General features: G+C 45.9%; 1 protein-coding gene across 1 annotated transcript in view; it reads right to left on the bottom strand.

Moving 5' to 3' along the window:
- Positions 1-15000, bottom strand: part of LOC311355875 (uncharacterized protein) — a gene marked incomplete at its 3' end in the record, with an annotated part of 48611 nt that overhangs the window by 25882 nt on the left and 7729 nt on the right. Inside the window, 24 exon segments of the mRNA XM_084475693.1 lie at positions 672-782; positions 1665-1772; positions 1939-2049; positions 2180-2290; positions 2643-2753; positions 2999-3109; positions 3646-3756; positions 4430-4540; positions 5727-5849; positions 6139-6249; positions 6486-6596; positions 6732-6842; positions 7042-7152; positions 7658-7768; positions 8991-9101; positions 9450-9560; positions 10217-10321; positions 10677-10787; positions 10897-11007; positions 12156-12266; positions 12836-12946; positions 13424-13534; positions 14165-14275; positions 14674-14784. Coding sequence (XP_084331819.1) covers positions 672-782; positions 1665-1772; positions 1939-2049; positions 2180-2290; positions 2643-2753; positions 2999-3109; positions 3646-3756; positions 4430-4540; positions 5727-5849; positions 6139-6249; positions 6486-6596; positions 6732-6842; positions 7042-7152; positions 7658-7768; positions 8991-9101; positions 9450-9560; positions 10217-10321; positions 10677-10787; positions 10897-11007; positions 12156-12266; positions 12836-12946; positions 13424-13534; positions 14165-14275; positions 14674-14784 — 2667 coding nt within the window.

Below are 15000 nucleotides of genomic sequence, written 5' to 3'. Positions count from 1 at the left end.
TACTGGGAACATCAGGTTGATTTCACAATAAGTGTCTCAAAGAGCTTCAGCAAATAAAAGACGACAATTATAAATAAATGAATACAAACAAAATCTCGCTCTCTATGTACAAAGATGTTCCACACAGAATAGCATCTCTTTCATGGAGTCCATGCGACGAGTGGACTTACAGGGAACTAAAGAGTAATGAATACAGTGAAGGAATTAAATTCCCAAGGAACTGAATCAAAGTCAAAAATCAAAGTCAAAAAAATGACTCTGCATTAGAGAGTTTATTAATGACAGTTGGGAAATGTGGGTTGGTTAATGAATTGAGAAGAAACACAAGCAAGACAAAGCAAAGTTGTGAGTTCCCTTTTCTAATTGATCCGCTTGTTGGTTATAATGATCAAAGAAGATATAACATCAGATGGACAGAGACTACATAGACACTATTATAGACTCATAACTGTCAACCAACCAAGCTATTTACAACACCAAAGCTCAGACTATTACCTTTTTTCCATATTCTAAGATTTGTGTTTAGATGGCAATTTGAAGATGTCTGTAAGAGTTCTGAGCATTTATGTAGCATTTATATATATATATATATATATATATATATATACATTTAATTGTTTTCTACTTATCACTTCACAGTCAAACACACACACAGACAAACACACTCTTACCTCACTCTGGAGTTGTGTGACCTCCTTAACGCGCTGCGTCTCTAAAGTCTCTGGCAGTTTGGAGTAAAGAGACGAGCCACTCTGTTCCCTCACTCCCGCTTTATAATTAGCCTGACAAACACACGCGCACGCACACAAACACACACACACACACACACACGCATGTACACGCACACGCACGCACACACACACACACACACACACACACACACACACACACAACCACACAGATAAGCACTTTGATATATAAAACACAAAGTGAATTGCATTGTCAAAATTCTTTACAAGTTCCTCCCTCTCAAGAACTGTTAACGAGCATCATTATCAGCAGCAGCAAGTGAGATATATATACCGCTAATCTGATTGGCTGACAATACCGGATCAGTAGAGAAAACAGAATATTTAAACTAATGGTGAACTGAATGGCAAAAATGGAGTGCTAAATGAATGTATAAAGGACATGATTTAGATGGAGTTGCCTTAAAACAGTATGTAACCCATATCCTAGCGGGTGTACTCTTAATGGCAGACAGATGAAACAGGTATGATGATAAAGCTAAATACAGAGGGAACAGTCTTGGCACTAGCTAGCCCAGAGCAGAAGCTGCTATCCATTCCTGGCTGGGGCTCTGCTTATCGTGCTTGTCTGCTTCCAAACTGGCTGCAAATAATCAACTGTTTTAAATATCCTTTAAATACACAGGAGTCTACTTATTTATCAATCTACGTCACCATCGGCAAACACATGGCTTACCACTATGGGCTAGTATTAAAGTCGTAAAGAAAAATAAAATCACATCCTATAACTGACTCACGTTCTACAAATATAAAACGCTGGCAGCCTGTATACTAACCAATGATAATGGCTTTTTGACACACACAAAGAACACCACTACAACATGTACACATTGTATACCAAGGCGCACACACACACACACACACACACACACACACACACACACACACACACACACACACACACTGTTTCCCCACCTCACTGTGTGTGAGAGCCATCTCCTTAACAAACTGGGTCTCCAGGGTCTCTGGGAGCAGAGAGTGCAGGGTGCAGGACAGATCCTCCTTGTCCCTCTTGTACTGCAGCTACAGGAAATAGCGGGAAAACATATGTTGAGACATTCAAATAACAGTCATTCTAAAGTAACACTCCAAATAAAAGAAAGGAAGATAAGATCAAATGTAATGTAATGTTATTTAATGTAATGACATTTTAATTAGTTTGATGATGGAGCAAAGGGTGGAGTTTTACCTGGCTCTGGATCTCTGACATCTGCTTGGCAAACTGTGTGTCTATGGTCTCTGGGAGGTGGTGGTAGAGAGGGGTGGAGCTCTCTGCTTTACCACCCTCCTTATACTTCACCTACAACACACTCAGGATTATCCATCTGTCTTTCCTTTTCTCTGTAAACCCATGTATATGCTTGAGTGTGTGTGTGTTCGTGTGTGTGTGTGTGTGTGTGTGTGTGTGTGTGTGTGTGTGTGTGTGCTACCTGGCTCTGAAGGTCGGTGACCTCCTTGGCCAGCTGGGTCTGGATGGTCTCTGGAAGGCCGGAGTAGAGAGTGGAAGAAAGGTCTGTCTGCAGTCCCTGCTTGTATTTAATCTGGAGACAGGAGGAATACTGGTTCACACCAAGCATGGCATGCGTGTGCATCTGTGTGTGTTTGTGTGCGTGCGTGCACATGCAACTGAGTGCGAGTTTGTTTGTGTCTGAGTGTCTGCGTAGTTTGTAAGTGTGTGTGTGTGTGTGTGTGTGTGTGTGTGTGTGTGTGTGTGTGTGTGTGTGTGTGCGTGCACGTGCATGTGTGTGTGTGTGTGTGTGCGTGCGTGCACGTGCATATGTGTGTGTGTGTGTGTGTGTCTTTGTGTGTTTGTGTGTGTGTGTGTGTGTGTGTGTGTGTGTGTCTGCGTGTGTGCGTGTGTGTGTGTGTGTGTGGGCATGTGTGTGTGTCTACCTGGCTCTGCATCTGCGAGGCTTCTTTAGCATGTTGGGTCTCTAAAGTCTCTGGCATCACAGAGTAGAGGCTGCTGCCTGCCACCTGTCTCCCTGCCTTCTTGTATTGTACCTGAAAACAGTACAGAAATACCACACCAATCCACGCCTTTTCATTAAAGAGCAAGATTTCTGTCGACTTAAGTAATTCCCCACAGCTAAATTAATAATAAAAAATTGTTTAAATAATTTGCTGAGCCTACTCGTTAAATACATTTCATATTGTTTCCCCTCAAAGGTTTTGGTCTTCGGTGTGTAGTTTCGGTATGTTGTTGACCACAAGTGCCTAATTTCAGTAAAACATAGCAAGGCTTCTACCTCGCTCTGTAGCTCAGAGGCGGTCTTGGCGAACTGGGTGTCTGAGGTCTCTGGGAGTTGAGAGTAGATGCTCTGAGAGAGACTCTTCTTACCGTCCTCCTTGTACTTGATCTGGAAAAGAAATGTCTATGTAAGCAAGCAATGTGCTCGGTCCTGCAGCTCCAACTAGATTTGTAAACCAGTCGCCATACGTTGATCATTAAAACATTTGCGTCTGAATCTATCTGGCTTAGTTAAGTAGAAATGTGGATCTTTTTACAAGTGGAGTGTAATTTCCTCCCTCTAGTGGCCAGAAAAAGTAAGATGCTGCTTTAACTGTTCACTAGAAAGGTAAAGTGATCTAAGACAGTGGCGATTCTAGACCGGTTTTAATGGGGGGGGCCGGCTTTTCTGTTAGAGGGGCACAAACCAAATTGTTGACGGGGGGGGGGGGGGGGGGTTGGATCGCGGACGAGCGCTATTGCGGGCGCGATTGTTGACGGGGGGGTGGGGTTGGCTCGTTCGGGGGGGCCACAGGGGGAGCCGGACTCAGAGTTACGGGGGCACTGGCCCCCCCTGGCCCCCCCCTAGAACCGCCACTGATCTAAGAGGTCGTTACCGTACCCTAATTATATCAGTGAGTCTTTACAAACCATTCATGAGCTCACCTGGCTCTGCATTTGGGTGATGTCTTTAGCAAACTGTGTGTCCAGAGTTTGAGGCATGTGGTGGAACGCGGCTCCTGCCAGCTCCTTCTTCCCCTCCTCCTTGTACAGGATCTGGAGGGGGAACACACAGGAGAACACACAATTCATGTCACAACATCATCAATCAAATTTGGTTTATTATTTATTTATTTTTGATAGACGTAAGGAGATATTGATCTTTCTATATTTAATATTACTGTTATGTCAACAATCCTTCACCTATTTTACTGTATTTTTTATATTGTCTCACACTTTCTCACTTGTGCCCTTGTGTATTGTATGTGCCATGTTGAGATGGCAAATAGCAAATCAAATCTGAAACATGACAGATAGATGTTCATTGTAAAAGGTATGTTTGTTTGTGTGTCTAGTGTGCTGAGTCTCCAGGTATTCTGGATGATGTGTGTGTGTGTGTGTGTGTGTGTGTGTGTGTGTGTGTGAGAGTGTGTGTGTGTGTGTGTGTGTGTGTGTGTGTGTGTGTGTGTGTGCATGTGTGTGTACCTGACTCTGTAGCTGGAAGGCCTCTCTAGCATGCTCTCCATGGAGTCTCCATGGTTTCTCGTGTGTGTGTGTGTGTATGTGTGTGTGTGTGTGTGTGTGTGTGTGTGTGTGTGTGTGTGTGTGTGTGTGTGTGTGTGTGTGTGTGTGTGTGTGTGTGTGTTTCTGTGTGTGTGTGTGTGTGTGTGTGTGTGTGTGTGTGTGTGTGTGTGTGTGTGTGTGTGTGTGTGTGCATTCGTGCATGTACCTGACTCTGTAGCTGGGAGGCCTCTCTAGCGTGCTGAGTCTCCAGGGTTTCTGGGAGATGCTGATACAGAGAGCTGGAAGTCTGCTTCTTCCCAGCCTCCTTGTACTTGGCCTGGAAGACGGCCCAGGGGCACACACTCACACAGTAAGACATAGTGTCATGGTTGACACATTTTGGCAAGGATGTGCAATGAAAGAAAGGGAGGACAATTATATTATTACATGACATTATGAATCACAAGTATGACATTTGAAAACCCTTGAATACAGACTCCTTAGCATTTAACTGTGGTTAAATTGATTCCCGTGCCACTTTATGAAAGGGGTTTTAAATAAAGTTTAGAGCTGAAACATTTGAATATTTCTGTGTTGGCAGCTGGAAGCATCTTTCAAATCTGCATCGAACAGAAAACCAAAGTCGATCTACAGATATTGTACACTTTTAGCTGTACTCTACCTACCTAACTACCGATCATTCCCCCATTCACCTTCCTATCCAGGCGTCCATCCAATCCATCCATGACAACAATGAGGGGAATTCACACCCTATAACAAGCGTTGTTGCACACGGAGGCCCTGTCCACACGGAGGCCCTGTCCACACGGAGCCGATTTTTTTGGTGAAACTGCATAAGTCTTGTGCGTTTGGGCCGACCGTCCAGACGGATCCGCTGGATCCAGTGCCGGAAAACACACTTTTCTGAAACCACTTCCGAGGGTGGATTCAGATAAAAACTGACCTATGCGGTTAGGATTTGTGTGGTTTTTTATTTGATTTGTATTCTTTTTGTAGCTTTAAATACAGCCCCTTGGTAAATCTAATTACTAACTGTACATTAAAAAAGTATTTCTGCTCAATCTAAAAGGTTTAACAACTGCTTTCTCCTCCTCGACTGTATGTATTGTATACAGCGCATGGGCTTGATGCGTGCAGGTTTGACGCGCCAGAGCCACACAGTCGCCTTGAATATGTACTACAGCGTTTCTACAGCTCGATTTTCGGACGGGTCTGTCTTTACGGAGATATTCCTGAAACGCATCAAAGGAAAACGGATCGTTTTCGCCCGTGTGGACGGGGGGGCCTAAGAGCTCCTCTACCTCCTCCTGCTCCCCCCCTCCCCCCGAGATCGGCCTTGATCACCTAGCAACCCTCTGCTAGGTGAACTGAATGCTCCATCACGCATTCAGTTCCACCGCCCTGTGAGCGTTTAGAACCAAGACGGCCGCCAGGCTAAGAAGGCCCATTGTGTTTTCCTGACAGCTGGTCAACAAGGGTGAGGAGTCGGTCCACCGCTGTACCGGTTCGCCCACCTCACTCAGCATGTCCGTCAGGTCCCGGGCCCGCTGCGTCTCCAGGGTGTGGGGCATCAGGGAGTACAGGCTGACGCTGGCCTCCTTCTTGCCGTCCTCCTTGTACTTCACCTGGCGTCGGAGGAGACGCAGAGTAAAGCAAACACACCGGGAAGAAAGGGAACGCTAGATCGCCTTTTTTGTTCTCTTGTTAATAGAACGTCTTCTAAGACGGTTGTTGATGTTGTTTGGGGAAAATAATCACTTTTTGAGAAAGCTTGCGGCTTCTTTCGTACGCAGTGTGAACGTGTCCACTGCAAGTCAGACTTTGCAGCGGACATCTGAAAACCTTTTCCACTCCCAGTTTTTAGATGAGGGCATGAGGAGGGATCGAGTGTCGGTCTGCTACAGCCCCACTGACCTCACTCTGCTGTTCTGACTGCTCCTTGGCAAAGTGCATCTCGTTGGTCTCCGCCATCAGGTGGTACAGGCTGCTGGAGCCGTCTGTCCTGGAGGCCTGCTTGTACTGGAGCTGCAGGCAGATCACACACACAGGCAGCACACGTTAAATAACATAAGGTTCACATACAGACAGGTGAGATAGCATACATATCACACACAGGTCACATGTGCAAGAGCACATACAGATCACAGACAGAGATAACACGGGTGATGCTGTTATTGAGGGTCAAGAGTGGAGACGTCTTTTTTATTTCAAATGTGAATGAGTTCATTCGATAAACACAACATGGGAGCTCGTGTGTGTACCTGGCTCTGCAGCTGAGAGGCCTCTCTAGCGTGCTGGGTCTCCAGTGTCTCGGGTAGAGTAGAGTACAGAGAGCTACCGTCTCCTCTCTTCCCAGACTCCCTGTACTTCATCTGGAACAACACACAGCCCATAATAGTCAGCAACCAACAGCAGAACAATGACCTCATTGTGACCCAGACGTGAACAAAGGCGAACGTGTAGTATGACTGAATCATTGATTTGGTAAATAGCGATCCTAGCTTCACCTCGCTCTGTAGCTCAGAGACGGTCTTGGCGAACTGGGTGTCTGAGGTCTCTGGGAGCTGAGAGTAGATGCTCTGAGAGAGACTCTTCTTACCGTCCTCCTTGTACTTGTTCTGGAATAACACCGAAAATAAACATTCATGGAAAATAAAAGGTAAACAACCAACTCAAATCCTCCAGGTGTAGCATTGAATATTGATGGTGAAAGAGAGACTTTGAGACTTTGATAGAATTGATAAGAGTTTGTTATGTATATTGTTTGACTGGCACATTTTGTGAAGAACAGTTGAACAAATAGGAAGAGACACTCACCTCACTCTGCATGCCAGTGATCTCCCTGGCGAAGCTGGTCTCCAGTGTGTCGGCCATGGTGGAGTAGAGGGAGGAGGACATCTCCCTCTTCCCGCTCTCCTTGTACTTCACCTGGGTCACAAACACACGCCGCACACTCTCTGATCAGACACAGTTAGAAAGAAGCACAGAATAATAACAGAACCAAAGATGATTAATCGTGCAATTTACAAAGAGAGAAAGTGGAATGATAAAGGTTTTATAAGTATATATTTATATTTTATTATGCATTAGGGAGGGTTTAGCTATAAACGCAAGGTGGGTTATATTTGCCGATAAAGTCTAAGAATGAAGTGTTGAAACAGGTTCAGGCATTAGTTCAGTTTTGGTAAGGGTTTGGTCTGGTTAAAAGCAGAGCATCATGAAAATAACCAACAGAAAGGTCTTACTAGTCGAGGGAGGGACAGATATTTGGTTTAAAAAAAGCGTGACATTGATTTTAAATGAGATAACGTGACTCGGACCCAACCGACATAGAAGCACTAACAGAATCAGGCTGGTACCGCCGGACCTTTGGTGAAAAGAATCAAATACAAACAGAACTATAACACAGGAAGTGACATCACAGCTGTGGTACCTCACTGAGCAGATCTGAGGCTTCTTTGGCGTGCTCCGTCTCCATGGTTCCCGGGAGGAGTGAGTAGAGGCTGCTGTTCGCCCCTCGCTTTCCCGCCTCCTTATACTTGTTCTGCAACGGGACATAATTAAATATAAAGCAAAAGAAATGGATTAGCACTCAGCCATTTAGCAGACGCTTTTATCCAAAGCTTCTCAGCTGCTCGCTACTGAATGTTGAAAGCTACTCAATATAACTTCCTTGGGTACATATTTATTAACTTATCCACAGTGCTATTAGCAAATAATATGATATAATTTTCACGTTCCACCTTATATAAAAGCCAATGGGCTTACACAGAGCTTGCGTTGTCGCTTTTGCACCACCCAATTAGATCCTGAAGGATCTATCTGATTGGATACATCAGCCATCTGGGAAAGACGACCCAAGGGAAGATTAAAAAAATGCCCAGGAAGGCGACGGCATAGCGGTTGGTCCCCAGAAAGGCCATCCATCCCAGCTTCCCCAGGTAGAAGCAGGAGATCATAGCACAAAGCACCAATGTAAAATGTCTCTTCAATGAATCAATCAAATTGAACAATAGGCTATAATATAAAACTTCATACATGAGTGTGTGCCTTGTTGTGTCGGACACATCGTCTTGCGCACAAAGTGGACTTCTCAATTTCCTGATTTATCGTTGGTTCTTCCTAAATATAATTAGATAGCCTGATAAAAAAGGTTCATGCCTTTTTTGCCTTGGTAGGCCTAATAGGCTTCGTCGCTCGACTTAGACTTCTGTGCGGAACTGGTAGGCCTCTCTGACATGAGCGTTACATAGATAGATCTTCCAAATGCAGGACATAGCTTGAGATGAAACTGATTTTCTTTCCGTCTAATATGAGCCATGGGTTAGAAAAAATAGAAAGTAAACAAAACGAGAATAACATATAAGCACACCACACACCATGCGCTGTCATGGTCGTGATGCGGTATTAGGCAGAGCAGACACGTGTAGCAACGAAGGACTGGTTGTCACACGGGAGTCAGACTCTCGCACTCACACCAAACGCAATCCTGCCTGCATTTGGCGGTGCTATAATTGCTTGATCCCAATACATCATATTGTGGAAGCATGATCAACTTTGAGGGCCATTTCACGTCGTCTTAAAGTCAAGTCAACTAAAGTGCCTCGCAGGCTCTTCCTGCGGAATGAGCTCACCAAAAGTCATCGCAGAAACCCCCCCCCCCCCCCCCCGAACCTTGAGAGAACCATTCACAATCTGGCTGCCGTCTAGAACCACTGGCACAGGGTTGGAGGCTAACGACTGTCTCTGTTGAGGATCCACTCTACCTCGCTCTGCAGCTCAGAGAGCTGCTTGGCCAGCTGGGTCTCTGTGGTCTCGGGGAGCTGGTGGTACAGGCTGGTCTGAGTGCTCTCCTTCATCCCCTCCTTGTACTTCACCTGTCAGAGAGAGAGACAGAGTGTCAGGGTGCGGTCGACCACGCCCTCACCCATCACCTGTCAGAGAGAGGAGTTCCTTATCTAATGTGGTATGACAATCTGTATTTATGATTTATTTATTTACTTTAAAGCAGAAATCAGGACTCATTACTAAACCTAACCCTAACCGGCATCATTGTATCACCCTTTAAGGAAAATAAAAGAAGTAACCACAGTTTCCAATTCACAATTATCTGTTTCTCGTTTATCTCCTTATGAAATTCACGTTGTTTTTTTTCTCCTCCAGAAAATGTAAGCGTAAACATTACAACAAGCGGATCCACAGCAGTGAGTGTGATCCCCCCTCACCTCGCTCTGCAGGTGGGATGCCTGCCTGGCGTGCTGCGTCTCCATGGTCTCGGGGAGCAGCGAGAACAGGCTGTAGTTCATCTCCTGCCTGCCCTCCTCCTCGTACCTGATCTGGAGTGACAGCAGCGTTTTTAGCGACACAACGGCGGGATTGGTTTTTCATTGGATAACAGCACTACTAAATCGTGGGTCTTCATAGTGCCGCCGTCGTCGCCGCCGCCTTGACCTGAATTCAGATCCTCTACTTTGTTTGTTGTTTCATTCAGATCCTCTACTTTGTTTGTTGTTTCAAAACTCTTGTTGTTGTTTCTTTACCGCGCAGTCATGAATGTTGAATGCGTTGCTGTGAAAGGCACTGACGCAGGCTTCATACAGTATTCATGCAGGATGGATAGATGATACACACATCGCTGTCTGACATCGGTGGGTGTAAAATGACATACGGTTATCAGATTGTCACAATTCCTGCTGCGGATTCAAGCTTCAAAGGGCTTTATTGACATGGTATATGTACATGTACATTGCCAAAGCAATGCTATACAAACATACAAACGTACAAGATAATAATCATAATGGTAAAAAAACCTATAGTCAAATATAATCATCAACCAAAATACAATATGATACAAATGTAAACGTGTGTATACAGTGATAAAATCAGACTATAACAATAGATAATGAGGTCTTGGTCGGGATATATCCCGACCATAGGACTGAATTGTCCTTCCCCCTCTCCGTATGGCTGCGTCTGTCTGTGTGTCTGTCACCTGGCTGAGCGTGTGGGAGGCCTCCCTGGCATGGGCCGTCTCTAAGGTGTCTGGCAGCAGGTGGTACAGGCTGGAGGAGACGCCCTTAGCATCCCGGTACTGCAGCTGCACACAGGAGGACGCAACACAGACCCCATGGATACCGGGACGCAGAGAGGGAGGGATGGAGGGTGGGAGGGTTGAAAGATGGATCCATGGATGGACCATGGATGGATGGACAGTTTTACAGATGGATGAATGAATGAAAGAATGGATGGATGGAATAACAATTTGTGTCTGTGTTTGTGGGTGCGTACGTGTATGCGTTTGTGTGCGTGTGTGTGTGTGTGTGTGGGCGTGTGTGTGTGTGTGTGTGCGTGTGTGTGTGTGTGGGTGTGTGTGTGTGTGTGTGCGAGCGTTTATGTGTGCGTGTGTGTGTGTGTGTGTGTGTGTGTGTGTGTGTGTGTGTGTGTGTGTGTACCTGGCTCTGCAGCTGAGAGGCCTCTCTAGCGTGCTGGGTCTCCAGTGTCTCGGGTAGAGTAGAGTACAGAGAGCTGCCGTCTCCTCTCTTCCCAGACTCCCTGTACTTCATCTGGAACAACCCACAGCCCATAATAGTCAGCGACAGCCCAGCATGATCTCATTCTCACAAAGAAACCACCAAAGTCAGAGAAACAGTAGCGTTTCCGATCCTGCCTTACCTCACTCTGTGTCTCAGAGACGGTCTTAGCGAACTGGGTGTCTGAGGTCTCTGGAAGCTGAGAGTAGATGCTCTGAGAGAGACTCTTCTTACCGTCCTCCTTGTACTTGATCTAGAGCAAAAAAATAGGAACAAAAACCCTATACACATGAATAATAACAGAGGTATATGCATTATATCACACAAGCCAGACCGTATGACTGTGTGATGGAAGGTGAAAGGCAAGCTAATTGGACTAGTTGGACTATATTTAGCCATCCAGTAAGATCCTTATAGCAGCAACAATAGATCATAGTTAGTACGTAATCTGATCTTTCAGTATACTCAAAAACACCTCATGGTGTACCTCACTCTGTACCTAACGCTGTATCTCACGGTGTACCTTACAGTGTACTCAATGCTGTACATAATGCTGTACCTCATGGTGAACATAACTGTGAAGCTGATGGCGTACCTCATGGTGTAACTTATGGTGTACCTCACAGTTTACCTCGCAGTGTATCTCATCGGGTACCTCACCGTGTACCTCATTGTTTACATACCTCTGAACCGGATGGTATGTCTCACGGCGTACCTCGTGGTGTACCCTGATGGTGTACATAATGCTGTACCTCATGGTGTACCTCATGGCGTACCTCATGCTGTACCTCATGCTGTACCTCATGCTGTACCTCATGGTGTACCTCATGCTGTACCTCATGCTGTACCTCATGGTGTACATAATGCTGTACCTCATGCTGTACCTCATGGTGTACCTCATGGCGTACCTCATGGTGTACCTCATGCTGTACATAATGCTGTACCTCACAGTGTACCTCATGCTGTACCTCACGGTGTACCTCGTGGTGTACCTCATGGCGTACCTCACGGTGTACCTCATGGCGTACCTCATGCTGTACATAATGCTGTACCTCATGGTGTACATAATGCTGTACATCATGCTGTACCTCATGCTGTACCTCATGCTGTACCTCATGGTGTACCTCATGCTGTACCTCATGCTGTACATAATGCTGTACATCATGCTGTACCTCATGGTGTACCTCATGGCGTACCTCATGGTGTACCTCATGCTGTACCTCATGCTGTACCTCGTGGTGTACCTCATGCTGTACCTCGTGGTGTACCTCATGCTGTACCTCACGGTGTACCTCGTGGTGTACCTCATGGTGTACCTCATGGTGTACCTCATGGTGTACCTCATGGTCGTACATAATGCTGTACCTAAAAGTACCCCAATGGTTTCTAAATGTAGCTCACCTCACTCTGCATGTCAGTGATCTCCCTGGCGAAGCTGGTCTCCAGTGTGTCGGCCATGGTGGAGTAGATGGAGGAGGACCTTTCCTTCTTCCCGCTCTCCTTGTACTTCCCCTGGGGGAACATTCCGGCTTGGTTTACCTACTGGCTGGTGTATTCACTGAGTCATATACTGTAGATGAACCAACTCTCAGGCTGTCGGACGAAGCACGCCCTCAGGGCATCAGCAGTTGCCTCTTATGGAGGAAGATTATTTAACTGCATGCACAATTGTTTTAATGGAATTCATGCAGAATGTGGATGTTTTGGAAAATCAATAAAAACCTGACTTAATATACCCAGAATGGAATGTAAGTATCGTGATGGTAAACTATAGCACATGATATGAACGTTTGCCTGATATGTAGGATGATTGTTGAACTTTAATTTACAATTGTTTGTTGAAAATATTCTGCCAAATTATTATTATTAAGATACTCAATCATAAATAAATAAGTTGAACAATCAATACATCTATAAGACCAACTAATGCATCCACATAAAGTTCTTATTGTACCAAGAAAAACAATGTAAAGCAGGTGATTCTTAACTTCAGCACATATGAATCACATGTTGAGCACTGTGTGAACTCTGCGTTTTCCCCGCGCGTACGACAGAAGCGAGGGACGGCGTGGGGCGTTCACCTCACTCAGGAGCTCTGCGCTCTCTCTGGCGTGCTGGGTCTCCATGGTGGAGGGCAGCAGGGAGTACAGGTTGCTGCCCACCTCCTTTTTACTCAGCTCTTTGTACTTGGCCTGCAAAGGCCCACAAACACAGGATGCAGGAACAACACAAGAGAACACACACACACACAAACACACAAACACACACCTTAGCGATGTGCTCTCGGACGCTAACGTCATTGCCAGAAATCCCCGGACAATTCCATTCAATTCATTTCAGAAACCAAAGCAGCAATGAATTTAAAACAAATTGTTCTTAATGGATAAAAGATAGAGCTAACTCTGAATAGACAGGAGTTTCAAGAAAATTAAAGTCGTAAAATGTAACCACCAGTTTACCACACGATTTGTGCTCATTGTTTTCATACTAGGCTCTCAGATGCATTTGACTTCCTCTAATAGTGATTTTTGACTCCAATAGCTATGGTACACACTGTCCAGTTATTCTTCAAGAAACCTGCACTTACAGGACTTACTTGCAGCAGGCCAATGTACTGTATGCTCTCAGCATCACTTTGTTTTGTCAATGTAAATCGCACATGACTCTACCTCGCTCTGCAGCTCAGAGAGCTGCTTGGCCAGCAGCGTCTCTGTGGTCTCGGGGAGCTGGTGGTACAGGCTGGTCTGAGTCCTCTCCTTCATCCCCTCCTTGTACTTCACCTGTCAGAGAGAGAGACAGAGTGTCAGGATGCGGTCGGACAACCATTCTTTAATCACTTAGAGGGGAGAGAAGGGGTACTTACTCTAACGGCCGCTATAATCACATCCTAATGCTGGACTTTTCATTATTGTTACGATATTGCATTCTACTATCTTTCTCTCAAGACAGGATATATATATTCCAAGATCATTCTGACCATACATAGGTGAGATGATGTGAACAAATCTATCATGACATCATTGCTTATATCCTCCAATTAGTCCGAATGATGTGCTGTGATGACCTTGATGTGATCATGCACACACAGAAGGGGGTGTATGAAGAGAAACATCTGTGTCCATGTGTTTGTCCGCGTGTGTGCGTGTGTGCGTCAATGTGTTGTGTCCATCTGTGTGTGTGTGTGTGTGTGTGTGTGTGTGTGCATCCATGAGTATGTCCATGTCCGTGTAAGTGTGTGAGTCTGAGGTTTTCCCTGTGTGTGTCCATGTGTGTGTGCATCCATGTGTGTGGGTATCCGTGTGTGTGCGTGCATGCGTGCGTGCGTGCGTGCGTGCGTGCGTGCGTGCGTGTGTGTGTGTGCGTGCGTACGTGCGTGTGCGTGCGTGCGTGTGTGTGTGTGCGTATCGTACCTCGCTCTGAAGGTGAGACACCTGCTTTGCATGGAGTGTGTCGTTGGTCTCAGGGAGCAGAGAGAACAGGTTCACACACATCTCCTTCTTGCCCTCCTCCTTGTACTTGACCTGGGCCAACACAGAGGTCACCGCAGGTCAAACCCAATGCTGCATTATCATTATGTATCAGAATAACATCAGCACATTCCAATGGACTACAGTCCATTGGAATTAGTGGTTTAACAATTAGGACTGAATAGTGGCTAGGGTTGAGTGGTGGCTAGGGTTGAGTAGAGGCTAGGGTTGAGTAGTGGCTAGGGTTGAGTGGTGGCTAGGGTTGAGTGGTGGCTAGGGTGAGAATGGTCCTTAATGACCTGTATCAGAATTCACTGTAAGTCGTTTTGGATAAAAGTGTCTTCTAAATGATTCAATACTCTTAGTAAAGCAGCCTTGTTTAAAAAAAATAAATGAAAAAAAAAAGCTGATCTGATTCTGAAGTGTCATTGAGAGTGGTGGTGACCTCTGACCTCACTGAGGAGCTGGGACACCTCCTTGGCGCGGGCCGTGTCCAGGGTCTCAGGGAGCAGGGAGTACAGCGAGGAGGAGCCCTCCTTCCTCCCGCGCTCCTTGTACCGGGTCTGAACAGCGGCAGACCGCAAACAAACAAACAAACAAACAAACAAGGAAACGTCTCAACAACAGGACAGGAACTGACGCAACCTCAAGCCGGTGTGTGAGGTTCACACTCAACACGAGCGTCGGCACGCTGAGGTTCAGGAGTTTCGTCGGGGCTTGGGAACTGTCAGACGAAAAAACCCTTTCAGCCCTGAGTAATGCTCCCAGGCAAGACGTGC

This window comes from Micromesistius poutassou (assembly GCF_964030765.1).
Source record: "Micromesistius poutassou genome assembly, chromosome: 11".
NCBI lineage: Eukaryota > Metazoa > Chordata > Actinopteri > Gadiformes > Gadidae > Micromesistius > Micromesistius poutassou.
Note: the sequence above shows the minus strand (reverse complement) of the source record. Positions and strands in the feature narration are given on the sequence as shown.